This window comes from Psammomys obesus, unplaced genomic scaffold (genome assembly GCF_907164565.1).
Source record: "Psammomys obesus unplaced genomic scaffold, mPsaObe1.curated_primary_1811, whole genome shotgun sequence".
NCBI classification, from domain to species: domain Eukaryota; kingdom Metazoa; phylum Chordata; class Mammalia; order Rodentia; family Muridae; genus Psammomys; species Psammomys obesus.
In genome coordinates, this window is record NW_026596079.1 from 32,674,485 (window position 1) to 32,697,761 (window position 23,277).

At 38.5% G+C, this 23,277-nt stretch overlaps 1 protein-coding gene across 7 annotated transcripts in view; it reads right to left on the bottom strand.

The window, feature by feature from the left end:
• Positions 1-3,823: 3,823 nt before the first annotated feature.
• LOC129690631 (nonsense-mediated mRNA decay factor SMG5-like) overlaps positions 3,824-23,277 on the bottom strand; it is a 124,869-nt gene continuing 105,415 nt past the window's right edge. For 6 of the 7 annotated variants that reach the window (XM_055626372.1, XM_055626371.1, XM_055626369.1 and 3 more), the window contains 2 exons: positions 20,101-20,193; positions 3,824-7,192 (listed from right to left, as the gene is read on the bottom strand). In XM_055626372.1, the coding sequence (XP_055482347.1) occupies positions 4,227-7,154 (2,928 nt within the window). In that variant the 5' untranslated portion in view covers positions 7,155-7,192; positions 20,101-20,193 and the 3' untranslated portion in view covers positions 3,824-4,226. The remainder of the gene's footprint in view (positions 7,193-20,100; positions 20,194-23,277) is intronic. The other variant, XM_055626374.1, reaches the window with a different exon arrangement.

Sequence of the window (23,277 nt, forward strand, 5' to 3'; positions counted from 1 at the left end):
ACCCCTGCACAGATGTAGCCCATGGCAGCACAGTGTCCAAGTGGGTTCCCTAGTAATGGGAAGAGGAACTGTCTCTGACATGAACTCAGTGACCTGCTCTTTGATCACCTCCCCGTGATGGGGGAACAGCCTTACCAGACCACAGAGGAAGACAATGCAGCCAGTCCTGATGACAACTGGTAGACTAGGGTCAGAGGGAAAAGAAGGAGGACCTTCCCTATCAGTGGACTGGGGGAGGGGCATGGAAGAAGAAGAGGAAGGGAAGGTGGGATTGGGAGGGGACAAGGGAAGTGACTAAGCTGGGATACAAAGTGAATAAACTGTAATTAATAAAACAATAAATTAATTTAAAAACTGCATTTGGCACATGCGAGTATATCAGCATGTACTTGGAGGACTGGAATTTCTTTTCATGAACCCACTTCAATAAACATAATATCTGGTATTGATATTTTTAAAATCATCCCTAAGATGTTATAATTAGTTACTTATTTACTCCAAACATTAAGATATTGCTATTGAAGTATATCGCTTATTTTTTCATATTAAGTTAGTTAGGCTATAGTGCAAAAATTTTAACTGAATATCAAAATTTTTGTGAGGGTAATTTTTATATATTAATATTTATGGGCATTTATATTATGTAAAGGAGATTATTATTTCAACCGGTTAAAATGGGCATCACTCAATCAGTGAAAAGACTATAAGGGCATCAAAAACAGAATTATGATGTCTCTGAGGAAAAAAAAAAAAGAAATTCTGCCTCAAGACTAAAGAATCAGCTTCTATTTAAGACTCTATGTCCTATAGAACTCATATTTGTCAGCCTTAAACTAATTCCTTGAGAAGAATATATATGTTTTGTCTTTCTATATACAAATGTGTATTTATTTATAAGTTGTTTTCATTGAGGAAGACTGTAGGGGAAATGAGCTATTACCTGTAAAAATAATGACTTTATTTCTAAATATATTAAGTCCAGATATATAAAAAAAATTCAGCAGAGTTGTAGAGAAAGCAAATGAAAATATAAGGCTTAAATTCGAAAGAGAAAATATATGACTGAAGCATAATATTTCTTTGTTCCTATAAAATACATATTGTAGTAAAACAGAGATTTATACACTATAACACATATATAAGAACTATTTAGCTGTAGTTGTTATCTGAACATAACTTACCTTCAAACTTGCTCCAACCCAAACATAAAATTCCCCTTGTAAAGACAAGCTAGTGTCTTCCCACTTAAAGTAATTACTTCTTAGGTAAAGAATACCTGAAAGCAGCTGCAATCTACTGTCCGGGTTCCGAGAATTCTGCCTACCTTGAGACAGGGTAGATAAAGAGGCAAAATAGGCTAAGGTCAGATGGAAAAGGAGGAAGACCTCCCCTATCAGTGAACTGGGGGAGAGGCATAGGGGGAGAAGAAGGAGGGAGAGCAGGATTGAGAGGGGATGAGGGAGGGGCTACAGCTGGGATACAAAATAAATAAACTGTAATAAATAAAAAATAAATTAAAAGAAAAAAGAATTAGCACATGTGGTGCATTGACATGATTAAATAAAAATAAAAGGAACACACATCAAAAAGTGGAATAATAGGCTAGGGCAAGAGGGCAGTTGTTTTCAGTTCCCCACAAGTTGACATCCAGAGACACCAGAGGCATAATTGACTATTATGAGGTTTTTGGTGCTGATAATAGTAGCTGCAGGGTTTTACATTGATTTCACTTTACTCTTCTATATAACATGATGTCTTCTTACATTCTAGAGTAAGAATGTTAGGAAACAGTCAGACCACTGAAGCAGAAGCTTTGACTAATGACAATTTTTTTTTCATGCACTGAACAGTCCTGACTTCCAGAAAATCATGCCATGGTTTTCCATCCACGGGGAGATGGCACCAACCGCCACTACCATGATGTTCTGCCCAAGCACCAGTGACAAAGCAACCATATACTGAACCCTCTGAAGTGCCATGTAATCTCTGAATGATTCAAAAGATCCTTCTTTTGAAAGTCAATAAATTTCTGGGCTCCAAAGCTGTGCTTCATTAGGGAAAGATGCTGAATTTTGTGTGAGACATCTATCAAACGGCACTGATGAGAAGAGGAAATTGGGAAAATGTTAGAGGAACAAAAAAAGAACAAGCTTGATTCTTCTTCCTTTGAAGAGTTTCCAGATTAATCAATGGCAAAGTTTCAGTGAAGATTACACCTGAGGCTCATGAATGATAATTAAACCCTCTGGCACTATCTCCCCACCCACATGAAGAATTTAAAGAAGTCAGCTGTTCTGCATGGGAGTCATCTTGGTGAGGGCATTTCCAACAGAGCCACAAGTACAGAAGCCAGAATGTAGGGGCTCAAAAAATGTCTAAGAAAAAAGCGAGGAACGTAGGTGACTTACCAGCTTAATATGTGTTGGAGAAAAGGAGACTTTAAGAGAGAAGTCCAGCACTCTGCCCAAAGTTTGGCTATGAGTCTCAGTATCTCCTTCAATACTTGTGTGGGTAGAGTCTTTCAGAGGTCCCTTGTGAAAGGTTCCTATCCTGTCCCTTATCTTCTCCTACTTTGGATGTCTATCCTGTTTTTCCTTCTGAGTGAGGTGTCAGCCTCTTCCCTAGGGTCCTCCTTGCTGTTTAGTACTACAGATTTTAGTATGTTTATCCTATATTTTTAAAAACTATATAATTAGTATTGGATTCAAGAGAAGCATAAGAGATATAATATCGGAAGTGGTAATGTTTGGGTGAGATATTTGAGTTTTTCTTTAAATTTGCTAAAAATTTTCTAATGAATATAATTAACCAAAGCAGTTTAAAACTTGAAATGGGAGGAGGGATTAGAAGTTTGAATTTCAGAGAAATTTGATAAGAACCCAGGAATGAGGTGTAAGGCATGTGAGCCTCCTCTGCATCTGAGGGAAGCAACTGGAATGAGGCTGAGTTTCTGGGGAGCCCCACTGGACAAAGAGGGCAGGAATACCTTCATAATATGTGATCCTGAAAGAATTCCCAAGTTGTTTCCTGCATTCCAGGTCAAGCAGCAGACTGAGAACAGCTTCCAAAAGATACCATGGACCAGGAAAAAGCAAGGGTCAATTCCACAACAAGGAAAGTTGAAGATTTTTTTTTTTTTTTTTGGCAGATGTGGGTTAAAGGGGTAAAGTTGTTCTGTGTGATATGTATTCTCAACTTATCCAAAGCATAATGGAATCTGCCAATCCTGGAAGCTATTACAATAATGCTTACTTAGACATGACCAAAAATACTAACAAAACTCATCACCAGCTGTAGTTGAAGTTTTGGTGTCTTTAAAAACTCAGTTGTTATGTAAACATGGTCTTGTCTTAATTTCAGGTGTGGGCTGTGGGTCTGATTCAGATTATCCACAACAGCAAACTATTTGCCTCATGTAAAGAGCTCTGAGACGGCTCTTTACCAGCTGCAGATAGTTTAATTCTGAGGACTCTGAGAGGGAATGGATGCCGAAGTCCAAGAGTTTTGGGGGGGCTCTGAGAAAGAATGCTCCCACTGATGCCCCTGGTTGCTGCTGATACAATTTGATGAGAAAAAGTTGGCAATATCCTGAAAAAAAGATTGGACTTGGCCAAGGAACCCAATAACCCTAACCAGCAGGAAGCATCAAAAGAGAACTATGTCCCCTCTATCCAGTAACCTTCTTTCTCTCCTACTTGGTGTTGGGTGTTAGAAGGGATTGGAGTACATAAGGATAAGGGTTGGAAGGGAGATAAAGATATTAGAAACCCAAATAAAACAGTTTTACAAAAACACTACAACCACCACTGTGAAATTTTAGCTTTGTATTTATTGAGTTTCATAAGTGGTAGAGGTGTGCCTTCAATAATAGAGCTGGCCCCACCAAATTAAAACAATATACATAAAAATTGCATGTCACAAAACAGAGCTAAGTACATCACAACGTCCATAAAATGACACCTGGATTTGGTGCTTTGCTATGGGATCACTAATCAGTGAGTTAATCTTGAAATTTTTTATCCAGAGGAAGCATAATACAGAGCTGATATGGCCAGGAATGAAACAGAAAGGCTTCTGAAAGCTGGTACACTACAATTCTACTTATCAGTAGACATAAATACTCATGTACACAATGACTACCTCAGAGTTTGGTACTTATGAGAGAGAAACACACTAAATTAGAGTTATAAGCACTGAAGGACAAGGACCAGAAAAATGTTAACATGTCAACTGATCACTTTCCATTCTTTGTGAAAACTCAGGATATTCTTGATTTCCACACCAGCTTCAGTGGCCATCCCCAACACCAACTGCAATGGATATGAGAAGTTTCTAGGGTGTTCCAAACAGATGCCAGTAATGATGGTCACCATACTGCTGGGATCCAGTGTCCCTGGTCTGGATGAGTCCAGCAGACTTTTGCAGAACTCAAGAATATTGAAGAGGTCCCAGGCATCAGAATCTGGTCTAGTCATCCTGGGCCTTACCAACCTTTCCGACACAAAGGACTGGCAGAGAATGTACTGGTTCCTTCTCTTTAACTCATCCTCTAGAAAAGTGATAGCTTCCAAGGCCCTGGGGTCTTCCCATTTTAGGATGTACAGTGTGTCAACCACAATCTTGGGTATAATAAGAAAAAACTTAGCACTAGTAGCTAGTTTTTGTATGACTGAAAGATGCTCACAGAGGGCTCTGGGATCAGGGAACAGGTAAGGGGTCAACACAGACCGAGTCTGGGGACCTCGGAGGGTCTTTTCTAGCAATGCCACTTCACGCTGAAGCCAGAGCTGGACTATGCCTTTGGAAAACCTGATTCTTTCAGTTGTTCTTGGAAGCTGTTGAGGTGTGTTTTCTGACCTTTCAATACTGCTGCTCACAAAGACACGCAGCTTAGAGTCAAACCTCAGGAACTGTCCTGGAAGTCTAGTTGCAAAGTGACCAAAACTTCTGAAGAAACAGATACGCACAATAACTTCCTCCAGGCTGGTGAGTGGAGGTGCATTCTGTCCTAAGCCTGCACTCCCCTGGGACCCTTGAGGAGCCTGTTGGAACAGGGCAATGTCCTCAGGGAGCTGAAGGTACTTGGGAGTATGTGGCCATTGACAGCTCTGCAGCAAGTCCTGGAGATGGCGAGACAGGCCAAGGCCTGGATGCTGAAGGTCTCCTACTGAGGGTAGCAGGTTCAACAGAACACAGAGGTGGTCCCACAAACTAAATACACTCCTCCAATGTGACAGGATGAGGCTATGATTGCTACGGATCCAGCTAAGAATCACCTTGATAGTAGGCAACAGTCCCTCCGCAGAAAGAATGTCCAGTTTCCATTGAGTAGTCTGGAGATTGTTCTGGGCAATGGAGGGTCTCTGATCCCAAGAGGAACCCGTGTGAAACTCCGTCTCAGGAAACCTGCTCATCTCACCTTCTGTGCCCAAAGAACTGCCAACAGCAGGGCTTGGCTCAGTCTGAGGTGTCAGAACATTATGACTACAGATGGGAGCCAGGGACAAACCATGTTTTCCTTGGAGTTTTTTGCTTAAAGGAGCTGGCAGGCTAGAAGAAATGGTTGTTTTCAAAAGATCAAGGAGACTATCAGGAGATACATATGTCTTCAGTTTGTTTCTGGAATGAGCAGCTTTAGGTTTAGAAGTACCTCCACTTTTCTGAATTGCATCTGAACTCAAGGAGCCACTCCCTTCTTCATCAGTTGCATCTGAGTGGGATGTTTCACTGCTCGTGTCTGATTGGACCTGGGAGCTTAAGGATGAGTTTTCCTCCTCTTCTGTCTCTTCTGAGTCACAGCAGGAATGAAAATTGGCCTCACTCTCTGCATAAATACCAGACCACACCTGGCTTTTCTGAGAGTTTCTGTTCTGGAGCCCAAGAGATAGAAAATCTTGATAGTCCTTTCCAGGCTCTTTCTCCCAACATCCACCACTGGGAGAATCCTCTTCCGGAATCAACTTCCTCTTCTGCAGCTCAGCCTGAATTCGTGTGTTCACGTGTTGTACTAGATAAGAGAAAAGAGTCAAGGTGAAGATGACAGCTGGCTTTTGCTGTTTTGAGCCTGATTTTTTCAGGCTATGCACATTCATGAGGCAAAGAACCACCATGTGAAAGATGAGGAAGTCAGGGAGAAACAGATAGCCTTTAGGCGGTTTATCTTCTTTGGGAGACTGGTACAGGCCAGATTGATATGGCCGATAGGAAAGACAGAGACGGAAGTCTTCAAGAACCAGTTGGCACAGGGCTATCAGCCTTGCAGCTTTGAATTTTTTCTTAGGCTGCAGGAGGCTCTGAAGGTAAAGAAAGCTAACCAGAAGCCTTTTGTTGTCCCAACATTGCCTCTGGCTACGAGATAGTTTCCTTCCCTGGTACCTCTTTAAACAACTGTATCTCTTTCCTGCATGGTCATAGAGCCGTTTGAGGTTCCAAGCTGCTCCTTTAAAGGGTACTTCAGAATGGAGGCAGCGCTGATAGTAGTATGTAGCTTCAAGGTCATAATACTTACTCCCCATGAGAGCACCCAGTTGGTTGAAGGGCATTCCCATGTGCGGGGCCACTGACAAGGCTCTGTAGTAACACCTCTCTGCCAAGTTTTTGGTGCCCAGGTCTAGGAACTCATGCTGATAGCGGAACAAGTCTCCCAGGTAGAGTAGACAGCGATGACAGGCCATGCGGGCCCACGAAGCCTCTTCAGCTGATGTGAATCCCACTTTCTTACAGCCAATCAAGTGGATGGCATTGTGAGGCCAGTCTATGTAGCTCTGTAGTCTCAGTTCATAGTGGCCCTGAAGGAACAGGAAGAGATGCTCATAGAACTTGAGGCCAGCCTTCAAGTGAGCCTGCAGGGGACCTCCCCAGTGGTGGAAAGTGTCCATTTGTTTCTTATTGGTCTTCATATGCAACATGATTACATCAGAGTACATTTTTCTCCACAAGAGCTCTTCTGCCTTCCTACCATACACCACTGGATGCAGGAACATGAGTTTAATGCAGGCTTGTTGAACTAACTCTCTGAGAGCCAGGATGTGTGGCTTGAACACCTCTTTGTGGGCATTTTCTTTTTGAAGGAAAAGATCAAGACGCTGTGCTGCCAAGCAGACATCATGGTAGAGTAGTCTGGCCTTCAGAGTTTCTTCCTGGTCTCTCTCCATGATGCTAGATGCTTTTCAAGTGATGTTTACAGTGTTTCCTGAGAAAAGATCAAAACTGCTTATTAGAGTTCACCCACAAAGAGTGAAAATACTGCCAACCAAAAATGAATTTGGAGGGGATACTCTTATTCTCTCACTTACAAAAAACATTTACTTTCATGTTCTTTATCTGGAACTCATTCCTATCAACAGTCAACCTATTTGAAAAAGAGGTCCCTTCCAAATGTATCTCTAATAAAGGAAAGCCAAAAGTACATGCATTGAAATTAACTAAGCAATCTAAGATTAATGAATTTTATGTGATTATTTATATGAAAGAAATTGAATTCAGAAAATTATAGTTATATAGACTTAGAGAAATAAGAATTACTTGAAAAAAGTAGAGACCAAAATAATATAAACATAGCTTCCAAATAGAAAACATCACCCTCCCAAAAGACCTACAATACTTTGTTTAACAGACATTCTAGTGAAAGGCCTTAATTTATGTAATTTTAAGAAATTACCTTGGAATGACTGACATCAAGAAAAATTAGCAATTAAACACATGTTCTGGAGTTCCTTCACTATTTCGAGGGACCCACATTGATCCATGAACCCAGAAACCAGCAGGGAGCTGAGAGCAGCAGGTAAACATCCCCTATCCATCTACTGGCCTGCTACAGCCCACTCGCAACAGTGATGAGGACTGCCCAGGACCCTCTGTGTGCCACATTTCCTGTGCCTCCACAACCAAATTTCTGGGCCTGTGCCATTCCTCAGGACCCACCCGTATCTATGGCCCCAGAGATCAGTACAGATCAATGAGCAGCAACAGCATGGATCAAGGAGTAGCAGAAAAATCAGAGGACTGAGGCCACTGGGGACCAAGATCTCTACCTACAACCCCAAAGAACTAACTACCATCATAGACTATCAGGCCTGCTAATACCAAAGTCAACCAAATGGCTAGAGGTGAGCGCAAGAACACAAGCAACAAACACTGGGCTATCAAAACCCAGCTATACAACCACAACAAGCACTGAGAATACTATCACACCAGAAGTACAAGAAAATGATCTTAAATATGAGGTCATGAAAATGATTAGGGCTTAAAAGAAGAAATAAATCTCTCAAAGAAATGCAGGAAAATACAATCAAACAAGAAAAGGAAATGAATAAAACTGTCTAAGACCTAAAAAACTGAAATAGAAATGATAAAAAAGCACCAACCTTAGGAAATCCTGGGGATGGAAAACATATGGAAGAGAACAAATGCAAGTATCACTAACAGAATACAAGAGATGGAAGAGAGCATCTCAGGTATAGAAGAAACAGTTGAGGAAATCGATACATTAGTCAAAGAAAATGTTAAATCTAAAACCTTCCTGACACAAAACATCCAAGAAATCTAGGACAGTATGAAAAGATAAAACAAACAATTTGAAATAGAAGAAGGAAAAGACTCCAAGCTCCATGACCCAGAAAATATTTTCAACAAGAACATAGAAGAAAACTTCCCCAACCCCAAGAAAGATAAACCTATAAATATACAAGAAGCCTACAGAACACGAAATAAATTGGATGGAAAAGGAAATTCTCCTGTCACATAATAATCAAAACACTAAATGCATAGAACAAAGAAAGACTACTGAAGGCTGCATGGGGAAGAGGCCAAGTCACATATAAAGGCAGACCTATCAGAATTTCACCTAACTTATCACCAGGAACTGTAAAAGTAAGAAGGACTTATAGACACTAAGAGAACACAGATGTCAGCCCAGGAAAACTTTCAATCACCATACAGGGAGAAAGCAAGATATTCCACAACAAAAACAAATTTAAACAATACCAATCCACAAACCCAATTCTATAGAAGATACTAGAGGGATAACTTCAACCTCAGGAGGCTAATCACATCCAGGAAAACACAGGAAATAAATAACCCCAAATCAGCAAGACCAAAAGAGGGAAGGCACACACACACACACACACACACACACACACACACACACACATACCACCACCACCAACAACAACATCAAAATAACAGGAATCAACAACCATTGGATATTAATATCTCTCAACATCAATGGCCTCAACTCCCCAATAAAAAGACACAGTATAACAGAATGGATGCAAAAACAGGACCCATCATTCTGCTGCATACAAGAAACACACCTCAGCAACAATGATAGATATTACCTCAGAATGGCTGGAAAAGGTTTTCCAAACAGACACAAGAAACAAGCAGAAAGCTGGAGTAGCTATTCTAATATCTAATAAAATAGATTTTAACCAAAATTAGCCAAAAGAGTTGGAGAAAGGCACTTCATACTCATCAAAGGAAAAATCAAATAAGATGACATCTCAATTTTGAATATATATGCCCCAAATGTAAGGGCACCCACATTTGCAAAAGGAACATGACTAAATCTTAAACTACACATTGAACTTATTAATAGTAGGAGACTTCAACACACCTCTCTCACCAATAGACAGATTATCAAGACATAAACAAAACAGAGAAATACCAAAACTAACGTTATGAGTCAACTGGACATAAAAGATATCTACAGAACATTCCATCCAAACACAAAAGAATATACTTTATTTTCAGCACTTCATGGAACCTTCTCCAAAATTGACCATAGGTTCTGACGCAAAGCAGGCCTCAAAAAATACAAGAAAATTGAAATAACACCTTGTATTCTATCAAACCACCATGGATTAAAACTAGACTTTGACAACAAAAGAAACAAAATAATACAAACAGACTCATGGAAACTGAACAACTCTGTACTTAATGACCACTGGGTCAGGGAGGAAATAAAGAAAGAAATTAAAGACTTTCTAGACTCTAGTGAAAATGAAGGCACAGCTTATCCAAACTTATGTGACGCAATGAAAGCAAGTGCTCAGAAAAAAGTTCATAGCAGTAAGTACCGTCGAAAGAAAGTGGTGAGAGCCCATATTAGCAACTTAAGTAGCTCACCTGAAAGCTCTACAGAAAAGGGATGCAAATACGCCCAAGAGAAGTCAACAGTAGGAAATTCTCAAACTCAGGGCTGAAATCAATGACCTAACACAAAGAGAACAGTACAAAGACTCAACAAAACCAAGAAAAGGTTCTTTGAGAAAATCAACAAGATAGACAAACCCTTAGCCAAACTAATTAAGAGACAGAGAGAGAGAAATAAATGAAATCAGAAATGAAAAGAGTGATTTAACAAGAGACTCTGAGAAAATCCAAGGAATCATTAGATCATTCTTCAAAAACCTGTATACCTCAAAATTGGAAATCAAATGAAATGAATGATTTACTTGATAGATACCACTTACTAAAGTTAAATCAAGATCATGCTAACAATTTAAATAGATCTATAACCCCCAAGAAAATAAAAGCAGTCATCAAAATCCTCCCAACCAAAAAGAACCCTGGGTCAGATGGTTTTAGCACAGAATACTACCAGATTTTCAAAGAAGAACTAATACCTATACTCCTCAAACTATTCCACAAAATAGAAACAGGCAGAACATTGTCAAACTCATTCAATGAAGCCATAGTCATCCTCATACATAAGTCACACAAAGAACCAACAAAGAAAGAGAATTTCAGACCAATCTCCCTTATGAACATTGATGTAAAAATGCTCAGTAAGATACTTGCAAAAAGAATCCAGGAACACATCAAAAATATCATCCACCATCATCAAGCAGGCATCATCCCAGGAATGCAGGACTTGTTCAACATATGAAAATCTATCAACGTGATCCACCATATAAACAAACTCAAAAAAAAAAAAAAAAAAAAAAAAAAAAAAACATGATCATATCATTAGATGCTGAAAAGGCCTTTGACAAAACCCAACACTCCTTCATGTTTAAAGTCTTAGAGATTGGGGAAATTTTCTTTAATTTTTTTCAATTCTGCTGGAGAGGACATGAAGAAAGGGGAACCCTCCTCCATTGCTGGTGGGAATGTAAACTTGTACAACTAGTTTGAAATCAATCTGGTACTTTCTCAGACAATTAGGAAGAGTGCTACCTTAAGATTCAGCTATACCACTCCTAGGCATATATCCAAAATATGCTCAAGTATACAACAAGGACATTTGTTCAACCATGCTCATAGCAGCTTTATTTGTAATAGTGAGAATCTGGAAACAACCAACATGTCTATCAACTGAGGAATGGATACAGAAATTGTGGTACATTTACTTAATGGAATACTACTCAGCAATTAAAAACAAGGAAATCATGAAATTTGCAGGCAAATGGTGGAAATAGAAAAGATCATCCTGAGTGAGGTATCCCAGAAGCAGAAAGACACACATGGTATATACTCACTTATAAGTGGATATTAGACATACAATATAGGATAATCATACTAAAATCTGCACACCTAAACAAGCTAAGCAAGAAGGAGGATCCTGTGTAAGATCCTCAATCCTCATTTAGAAAGACAAATGGGATAGACATCAGAAGAGGGTAAAAACAAGGAACAAGATAGAAGCCTACCACAGAGGGCTTCTGAAAGACTCTACCCAGAAGGGCATTAAAGCAGATGCTGAGACTCATAGCCAAACTTTGAGCAGAGTTCAGGGAATCTTATGAAAGAAGGGAGAAATACAGAGACCTGGAGGGGATAGGAGCTCCACCAGGAGAGCAACAGAACCAAGAAATCTGGGCACAGGTGTCTTTTCTAAGACTGATACTCCAACCAAGGACCATGCATGGAGATAACCTAGAACTCCTGCACAGATGTAGCCCAGGGCAGCTCACTGTCCAAGTGGGTACCCTAGTAAGGGGAACAGGAACTGTCTCTGTTATGAACTCAGTGGCTGGCTCTTACCAGGCCACAGAGGAAGACAATGCTCACAGTCCTTATGAGACCTGAGGAGAAGAGAAAGAGAGGGTGGGATTGGGAGAGGACAAGCTACAGCTGGGATACAAAGTGAATAAATAAATTGTAATAAATAAATGAAAAAATTTTTAAGTCTTATATCAGGGATACAAGGCCCATACCTAAACATAGTAAAGCCAGCCAATAGCCAACATCAAGTTAAATGAAGAGAAACTTAAAGCGATCCCATTTAAATTAGGGACAAGACAAGGCTGCCCACTCTTACCATATTTCTTTAATATAGTTCTTAAAGTTCTAGCTAGAGCAATAAGACAAGTAAAGGATATCAAGGGGATACAAACTGGAAGCAAAGAAGTCAAAATATTGTTATTCACAGATGATATGATAGTATATATAAGTAACCTCCAAGATTCTGCCAGAAAAATAATATGGCTGATAAACACCTTCAGCAAAGCACCTAAATACAAAATTAACTAAAAAAAAAAATCAGTAGCCCTAATTTATATAAGCAACAAAAGGTCTGAGAAAGAAATTAGGGAAACCACACCCTTCATAATAGCCAGAAATAACATAAAATATTTTGGTGCAACAATAACCAAGCAAGTGAAAGGCCTATATAACAAGAACTGCAAGTCTTTGAAGAAAGAAATTGAAAAAGATTTTAGAAGATGGCAAGATCTCCATTGCTCGTGGATCAGTATGATTAACATAGTAAAAATGGACATCCCACCAAAAGCTATTTACAGATTCAATGCAATTCCTATCTAAATTCTAATACAATTCTTTACAGACATGGAAAAAGCAACCATTAACCTCATATGGAAAAATAAAAGACCCAGGAGAGCCAAGACAATTCTTTACAATAAAAGAACTTCTGGCAGTATCAACACCCCTGATTTCAAAAGTAATACTACTGAGAAATCATAATAAAAACTGCATAGTATTGTCATAGAAACAGACAGGTTTACCAATAGAACCACACTGAAGACCCAGAAATAAATCCACACTCCTACAGGCATTTGATTTTCAACAAAGAAGTCAAAACCATGCAGTGGATAAAAGAAAGCATCTTCAACAACACTGCTCTCAAACTTGATTTCTGTATGTAGAAAAAAAAAAAATGAAACAGACCGAGATTTATCACCCTGCACCAAACACAAGTCCAAGTGGGTCAAAAACCTTGTCATAAAAGCAGAGACTCTAAATCTATTAGAAGACAAAGTGGCAAAAGGTCTGGAACTTATTGACATAGGAGACAACTTCCTGAACAGAACACCAACAGCACAGGCTCTGAGATCAACAATTAATAAATGGCATCTCATGAAACTGAGACACTTTTGTAAGTCAATGGCCACTGTCAATAGAACAAAAAGGCAGCCTACAGATTGGGAAAAGATCTTCACCAACCCTACATCAGACAGAGGGCTAATATCCAATATATACAAAGAACTTAAGAAATTAAACAACAACAAATCAAATAATGGAATTAAAAATGCAGTACAGAGCTAAACTGAGAATTCACAACAGAGGACTCCCAAATGGCTGAGAAGCACAAAAAAGCAAAACAAATAAACACACACACACACACACACACACACACACACACACACACAAAATAACCACTCAAGTGTCCTTAGTCATCAGAGAAATTCCTATCAAAACAACTCTAAGATTCCATCTTACACCAGTCAGAATGGCTAAGATCAAAAAACTCAAGTGACAACTGATACTGGCAAGATATGGGGAAAGGGGAACCCTCCTCCATTGCTGGTACAACCTCTCTGGAAATCAATCTGGTTGGCACTTTCTCAGAAAATTAGAATAGTGCTACCTCAAAACCTAGCTATACCACTCCAGGCATATACCCAAAAGATATTCTACCATACAACAAGGCCATTTACACAAACTATGTTCATAGCAGCTTTATTTGTAATAGCCAGAAGCTTGAAACAACCCAAATGTCCCTCAACCAAAGACTAGATAAAGAAATTGTATAATATTTACATAATGGAATACTACTCAGCTATTACAAACAAGGAAATCATGAAATTTGCAGGCAGAAGGATGAAAATAGAAAAGATCATGCTGAGTGAGGTAACCCAGACCCAGAAAGACATGCATGGTATGTACTCACTTATAAGCAGATATTAGACCTATAGTAGAAGATGACCATATTAAAAGCCACAGACCCAAAGAAGCTAAGTAACAAGGAGGGCCCTAGGGATGGTTCCAGAATGTCACTCAGAAGGAGAAATAAAATATAGAGCAGAAGTGAATGAAGAGAGTGAACTGAGCGGTAGATGGAATGGGGAGGGAAACTAGGGTGAAGATCAGATGTGGGGAGAATGTTGTTGGGAGATAAGAGCTAATAACAGGAAGGGAATCTGGGGGAGCACATCTCTTTGACAAGCTAGAGGCCTATGACAGGGTAGTCTCCCAGGAGGATATGGGTGTGACTCTAGCTGAGACTTCTAATGGGGGGAGGGTGGGGAATGGACACCTGGAGACCAAAGTGCCCACCTTTCTAGCCAGGCAGGATTAGTGTATAGAGGGGAACAACAACCCACCCACAAAAGCTTTGATCTGAAAATTACCCTGCCTACAGAAGGGATAAAGAGGAAACAAAGATTGAGGGAATATCCAACCAGTGATTGGCCCAACCAGAGACCCACAACACTGTAGAAAGCTAGCCCCTGACACTTTTAATAATGCTCTGCTATGCTTGCAGACAGAGGCTTAACATGCCTGTCATCTGGGAAGCTCCACTCAGCAGCAGACTGAGACAGATGCTGGAACTTAGAGATAAACATGGGGCAGAGTGCCAGAGGTTTTATGGAAGTGTTGGGGTAAAGATGGAAGGACATACAGGGGACAGGAATCTCACAAGAAGACCATGAGACAATTAACACAGACCCATGGGAGTTTACAGAGACTGAGACATCAACTAAGGAATAAGCATAGTCTGGACCTAGGCTCCCTACACACATGTGGCCCTAACCCTAACCAAAGAGTGGCTTGGTCTTCATGTGAGTCACCTGATAAGTGGAGGGGGGCCTGTTTCTAACATGGATTCTTTTGCCTAGATCACTTCCCACTGACAGGACTGCTTTGCCTGGCCTCGGTGGATGAGGATATGCTCAGTCCTGATGTGACTTGATGTGCTGGGGAGGGCTGATATGGGGGGAAAAGGAGAAGAAAAGCGGAAAGGAGAGGGGATTGGAAGATGAGGAGGGAGGGAGCACCCTTGGAATGTAAAGTAAATAAACTTATATAAAATAAAAATTTTTTTTTCTGTTCCTCAACTTAAGGCTTTATTTGTTATTCTCAAATAAGTTTATTTTTAACTCATTTGTATAGGATTTTATATATTGATGCAAAAACAAGTATTTTTGTTACATTGGTATAAATTTTGATATATTGATACAAATTTAAGTTTTACTTCAAATACTTTTAAAACTGCAATTACAAATTATTTAGGATATTAGGTAATGCAAGTTAATTGTTAATCAACTTATGGTCATGTCAGACGCTAGTCTATTTATCTAATTTATCTAATTTATCACAGAAATATACATCCTATGTTTAACAGATAGATATGACTCTATAGATTATACAGAGTTAAATAGTCTTCAAAAACTTCAGAGACCTTAAAATGCTTTCATTAGTTTAAGAATTCTTTCACAATGAGACATGCCATATACCCAGCCTACCTCAAAGAAGATGATGAGCATCAAAGAACCTCCATTTGGGCATGGCTTCAAATGTAGCAAACCAGCCACCTGGGGAAAAAATTCCCCTCACTTTACAACAGAGATAATTCTGCATAAAATGGGCAAGCTTAAATGCAGGCCAAGTCAACTGCCAAACTCTGCCAAGAAAGGGTTAGCAAGTCCTAAATAGTTCCTGCTTCACATACATGTCTGTCGAAGGTACAGGGCCAGAAGGCTGAAGATTATGTTCCAACATTACAGAGAGTTTTGGGTGGCTGTTCAGGCAGCAAACTGTCTCTGTCAATTTTTATTATAAAAAAAAATTTAAAAAGATATGCTCAAATCTAAAGCTATGAGGGCTGAGTTGATAATGCATACCTGTGATCCCAGCATCCCTGGAACCTGGGCTATAGGGATAACAATCTCATATCCAGCCCAGCTAGCTTAGCAAGGCCCTGACTCAAAATAAAAAGAAACAAAGGATGCTAGGTGCATAGCATCTTACCTATTGTTTGTAAGGAACTACATCAAATCCCCGAAATTAAAAAAATAAAATAAAATAAAAAAGCTAACTAGACAAAGTTTTAACTGAGTAAGTAAATGTTGTTTAATGTAAAGTAAACCAGAGTCACTGCTTGCATGTACTATACTTTTCACACAGCAGGACAGGGCCAGGACAGCACATGGAAATTCTTTGTATCTATGACTCAAAAGGGAACAGTTGAGAGGAAGGAGCGATAGAAAAGCAATGAAGAGGTCAGAAGTGAAACAAGAGCCACCACAGCCTGGCAAATGCCCAGAGAAGTACAAATGCTTTGGAAATAAAGGCTTATTTGTTTTTTCCCCATTCTGAACTGACTGGGGCGGGGGGGGGGCAATACCTACTGTATAAGTATCTAAAGAAGACAGAGAAGACAGACTTACAACCTATAGCAGGTTAGCATCCCCCCATCCACCCCCTCTCTCCCTCCTTCATTTTTCTCCCTTCCCTTTTTCCTCCCCATCACACAAACAATTTGTCTAAAAAGAAATTATTGTAGCAAACTGTAAAAAAAAAAAAAAAAAAAAAAATTCTAAGACATCTTCAATATTTTACCTAAATAATTTTCTCTGTTAGGCAAGTAAAGAATCCATGAATAAAATACCAACTCACAGAAACAAACAAACAAAAAGTTTTCTAAATATAATGGTTATCTAATTTAATTTAGGAAAATTGTTCTTCAACATGTCCAGATGAGGAAGAAAACTCAACAGGTTTAACATAGTTTTTCAGTTTCAGGAAAGTTGAAACAATAGTTACAAATACTGCTTTTTCTGTAAGTTCTGCAAAGAGCCGTATAATGTGGTGAATGCAGATCACTGCAGCCACTGATTCCCTCATCTATATGGTACACAAAAATACTGTACTGCTCTGTACACATAGGTATGAATCCACAGAGCTAAACAATAACTTCTTACAAACATTTCCAAGCCAAATAATTATTATGGATTGCTCATTTTACCTGAATGGACATGAACCAGACCCACCTCCTGCACCATGTCACTTTCACACTAAAGGGTACATCTGATTTTCCTTGCAGAACCTCTTTTCTCCTTTGCAAACTTTAGGAAAAGTTTCCCAGCAGGCATACTCACAGGAATTGATGGGACACAGCTGTTCTGACTAAAGCCATGGGCAATGACAATTCTCCAAACATGATGTTTCCTGATCAAAAGTTTGTGAAATCCCAGGGTCTTCATTATAAAATAGATAAAACTAAATGCCTACAATGAAATTACTCTAAATGAGACTCCCATAACGCACCTCTGAACTCACCAGTAAGCTGAACTCCTAGAGTGTATATCTGCTCATCCTTCTGGCTCCATCAGCCTGAATTTCACCCATAATGCTCCCAGTGCCTTTTACATGCAGTACTTAATGTAGGCCCCCATATTAGTACTCTGCAACTGGCATAGGCTGGGTTCACAGGACTTCTGACTCATGGTTCTTACTTGGATAGGTAAGGTAGGATCATAAGTAACTCAGAAAACAGGACAGACAGAAAGCAGAAATTAAGTTAGAAAAGTATCACAAAGCCAGGCATAGTGGTGGTATAATCCCAGTACTAGGGAAGCTGAGGTAAGAAAACTAAGAGACTGAGGCCAGCCTGATCTAACAGGTTAACTTGGGCTACATGGTGAGAACTTGTCTTAAAAAAAATCAATTATAGTTACATAAACTAACACAGAACAAAAACAAGAATGAAGTTAGTATATATTCAGCTTGCTAACTCACATCTTTATTCCTCATACTTAGAAGGAATCAGGAATATCAGGAGCTTAGGATCAGCTTCAGCTATGTACCTAGTTCAAAGACAACCTCTGTGACACTCTATCTAGAAAGAAAGAAAGAAAGAAAGAAAGAAAGAAAGAAAGAAAGAAAGAAAGAAAGAAAGAAAGAAGAAAGAAAGAAGAAAGAAAGCTAAATATTTCTGTTTATAATAAATTGCACAGAAATGAAACAATTGTGAGAACATTAACATAAAATAAATACAAATTTATAACCTACAAATTATAAAACATTGAAATGAATTAGGTAATGAAATAAATGAAAAGAAACTCATGATTATTAATCATAAGGTTAAATATTATAAGAAGGTTATAATCTCCAAATTGATCTATAGATACAGTACAATCCTTATTAAAAATCCTTGCTAATATTCCTGTGAGAACTCCCAAGCATACACTACTACCAATATGAAAGGAGCATCTACATGATGTTAGGAATGTATCTCTCCTATAGAGGACTTGCCTGGCATGTACAGGCACTGAGTTTAATCTCCAGTGTCTACTCTCTACCTCTCAAAAGGAGGAGGAGGAGGAGAAGGAGAGAAACTAAGAAAATAGTGGGTTTACAATTACTATTTTCAAACTTGCAAGAAAGCTATAGTAATTAATTAAAAAGAAAGGTGAAGAAATAAAAGCTTATGTTTGAAATCCATTTACTTCAACTAGAATTCAGATAAATAGGTGAGGAAAAAATATCTTTGTAACAAATGTTCCTGGAATAACTGGACATCCACTTTCACAATAATGAAACTGGACCCCATTTCTTAAATCCTACACAAAAAGAATCAAAATGGATCACAGACTTACTGTAAGAGGTGAAACTTTAAAACTATGTAAAGTTGAAAAAGCAACTTGCAACCAGGCTCAAGAGATCACTCAGCAGGTGAAAGTACTTGGAAGGCCAACTGCAATCCACAGAGTACACTAATGGTGGAAAGTGGGCACTGATTGCACAGAGGTGTCATCTGATCTACACGTATGCATAGTGGCAAATGCACACATACACATATAATACACACATATACAATGAAGATAAATAAAGTACTTTAAAATAATAAAATATTTCAAATATCTGAAAACCTCATATATACATATATATATGTATACATGCTATATATTTTATAATTTATAACACATATTATGAATTATAAAATATTATATATTATAAATTTTAAAATTTATTCTGTAATTCCTGTATAGTTTTAAACATTATACATTTAAAGCCACTTGTAATTGAAGGCAAAGCAATAAGCCTTTTCAAACATATTAGAAAAAATATCATTCATACCTTCAGAGTGAAGAAGATATTTTTAAATAAAATCCAATATTCCAAATGTACTGACTGAAAGCAAAAAGTTGATGTGTTCCATTATACTAAAATCAAGAACATATTTTATAAAAATATTAAGTAAAAAGTCTGTTATTATAACGTATTTGTAATATTTTATCAGTAATTATCAGCATCAAGAATATTAATCGCGGAGCAGACTGAGAAATCACTCAGTGGTTAACAGCTTCAGAGGAGCTGGGTTCAATTCCCAGCGCTCTAATAGTAGCTCACAACCATCTGGAAGTGCAGTCCCAGAGTACGTTCTGTCCTCTTCTGGCCTCCACAAACACTGCACAATGCACACATGTGGTGCACAGAGATATACATGCATGCAAAACAGCAATACACAAAAAATAAATAAATCTAAAACTTAAGTCTAAAGCCAGAGGTAGTAATGCATGTCTGTAATCCAGTAGTCAGGGTGTAGAGGCAAAAGCAGCAGGTGTTCCAGGCCAGCTTCCCTGCACGGGGAGACTGGAGCAAGCCCAGGCAACTTGAGACCCAAGAGAAGGAGGTGGAAGAAGGAACAAATGTCCACAAGTAACTGGAAATATTCAGTCTTTAGTAGCTGGATTTGCAAATTAAAAACACCATGAAGCACAGGACATATCATAGCTGTAAAACATGAAACACTTAACAAAACCAACTATGCTTTGATAGAGAGTGAGGAGAACATTTGTGTGTTATGGATATAATCTATTTAAGACCCACTTCTACTGAAGACTCGCATACCTTACTAAGCAGCACCTTCAGGTTTGGACTCACAGAAGGCTCTTGCATCTGCATACCATTTAACAAGAGGAAAAATACCCCTAGCAGCATTTTCTGTAATAGATGAAAGGAAACAAACAAAAAGTCCAAAACTAGAAATAATCTAATTGTGTATCAACAGTGAATTGAATAAATTATAATACATACACACATTACATTGTAAACATAAATGAGCCAGCCACACTATACCCACCCACATAGATATATCACAAAAAGATAATACTGGGCAGAAGCAGCCATCTGTAGAACACAGAAAACATAGTAGTATGAAACTAAGACCCAAATTAGCAAACTGAAAAATGTATTGCTTATGAATACACACTTGGCAAAAGCAGAAAAAAATATGGAAGTTTATTGTCCACTGAAAGAAACATATATAGTGTAAATAGTGTGTGTCCTTCTATATTTTGTATACAAACTTGATCACCTAAAATCTAAACTTTATAAAAAAGAGAAAATACAAAGCATATAAATGTGTGTGTGTCTCTATCTCCAGTCTTATCTAGAAGAAGCCCTCAGATTACAGGTGCTTACTCTATAGGTCCAGCTTTACATGAGTACTGGAGATTTGAACTCAAATCATCATGCATGTTCAGCAATCACTTTTACCCACCAAGCCTTCTCTGTAGCACCGCAGGTCTTTATTCTTGTATCTTTAGAAGGTGGCTACATTGACTGTATATAATTTGAATAAGAAATAAGATTGAGTACTAAGTAATTGCTTTCTATTAAAAAGATAAATCATGTCACTAAAAATGATTACCAAAACAACTTTCTGTATATAGCTAACATGAGAAAAGGTTAATAAAAACTAAAAAGTATGATAACATCTCAAATAAACTTTCAAATTGTGCCCAGATGATGCCTAGGTGGTGCAGATGTTTAAGATGTGGTCAGACAGCTGTGTATAAAAGAAGTATACATACAGGCCCAATGCTATGTAGTATATTGAAAACATTTTTCTAATTTTTAGTTCTCCCAATTTCATTCACAACATTCATGCTATAATCATTCATTCACTCTTATGTGAATTATAAGCTTCTGTGTATTTTTAAAAACTATATTTCTGTTAAAGACACATAGCCTATAACAAAGTCTAATAAAATGACCAATTTAAATGTAACTCTCAAAAATGATGGCACAATATTTCAGCCACTGTGCTTTATAAAAAGACTGAAAATACATGTGTCTCTATATCACAGAGAAACCTCATACAATAGTATACTTTGATTCCCAAAGAAGCCAGTAAAACCAGGTATGAATTCAAGAAAAGATAAGCACAGGCATTGTTTGTAAAGACAGAACCTTGCCAAGCCTGGTCTTGAATTAATACTCCATCTGCCACCTGAGTGTAGGAATTACAAATGTCCACAAGCACATCGAGTAAAATATTTCATAAGTCTCTAAGAATAAAGGATCTCTCTGATGAAATAAAGATCTTCAATTTATGGACAAAGTTCAAGCAGAAATCATTCCCCTTTGCACACCATAGATGAGTTTTACTTGTGGGGTGGATACTGATTTAAATGAATGCTAATATCCTTTTGTCATTTGTTTTTATTCATAGAGATTGGTTATAAGAAACAGCCCTTACATAACTGAGGAAGTCCACATAAGGTTCTTGCCCCTGCACGTTGTATTTGTCCCAAAATTTGTCACTCCACAGAATAAACAGTTGGTAAGGACAACCGGACACGAAGCAAAGAGAGTAAGGAAAACCTGAAACCGCGCCATACATAAGGACACACTGGAACAGAAAGGAAACCTGTAACATGTGTTTTTCTTTTACTCCCTGCAGTGTGGATCTCTGACCTACAGAAAAAGTGGGCATCCTTTCCCTGCCTGCATCCTCCCTTAAAACCAAACGTTCCTTTCCTCCCATGATGACTCACTAACCTATTCTCAGACACTGCTTACCGATCTGCTATCAGTGTATCTAACACTAAAACTGTCTTCTCTATGCACTCATTTTGGTCAAATAATAAGACAAATATTTTCCTTCATTGCATCGCTTCTGTTGCACTAGGTGATAGAACAATCAAACATGGGCAGGATGAATCTGGAGCACTGTACCATCTAAATAATTCTGCCTTTAAAAAAAAAAAACAGACTGGATGAAGAAAGGAAATTACAGATTCAGTCCAAGGCAGGAATGGCACCATCAAGCACCATCGTGGTGACAGAGGAGCATATACAAATCATTGTCTGATGGCTCTACTTCAGTCACAGAAAGCTGCAAGGACAGACATCTTCTGTGCAGTATAAGACGAGTCTGAACTTTCCTGTCAGTGACAAGGTTAGAACAGCATACCTCCCACACACAAAATGAATCAGACACAAGGAGCCTGGTTCTCCCAGAACTGAAAGAGCTTCAGGAAGCTACTTTAACTCTTTCAAATACTGGGGAAATTTTTAAAAAGAGGAGGACTGGAAAAGAAGTAGCTAATAATACATTCACAGCAGTGAAAAAAATATATTTAATGTTATTTATAATGTTAGAACAATTACAAGAACTTCTAATGTCCAAGAAAAGGAATGAATTGAACTAAGTTATAGTTTATGTCAGAAAAATTGTCAGATTCTGCAGTTGTTATGCCTACCATGCATCAAAATTTGAAATTGCAATGTTCAGTGACAGGTGTGAGGCAAACAATACAACAAATTGAAAAACTGAAGTGAGCACTGGTAACAAAAACTGTAAATGAAAACTCTTATAGGGTACGTGGCATGATGTCAAACTCCCAAAAGATTCAAGCTGCACCCCTACACCTGACATCATCTGCACAAATGGTGGGGAATGGTTGACTTCAAAGAAACCGTCTAAAGCTCAGAGGTCCAAGTCAGATAAGAAGAGAAGATGGTCAAAAATCATTATCCAGGAGAACTTTCTCTTTATGCTAGACGACCTTGTTCTAGATAACGATCCACACAGTTTCCAACTCTGGAAAGCATAAGGACTAGGCAAGGTCACTAAGGTAGCCTTTGATTTCAGGGTACTATCTGAGCAAGGATAAAACATGCAACCAAAAGGGGGCACCAAAAGCAATAGGTGCAAAGTAAGAGGGACAACTATTACTCTCTCATCTTTAGTCACATTGTGAAAATCATCACCTCTCCCTGATAATCAACATCTTCATC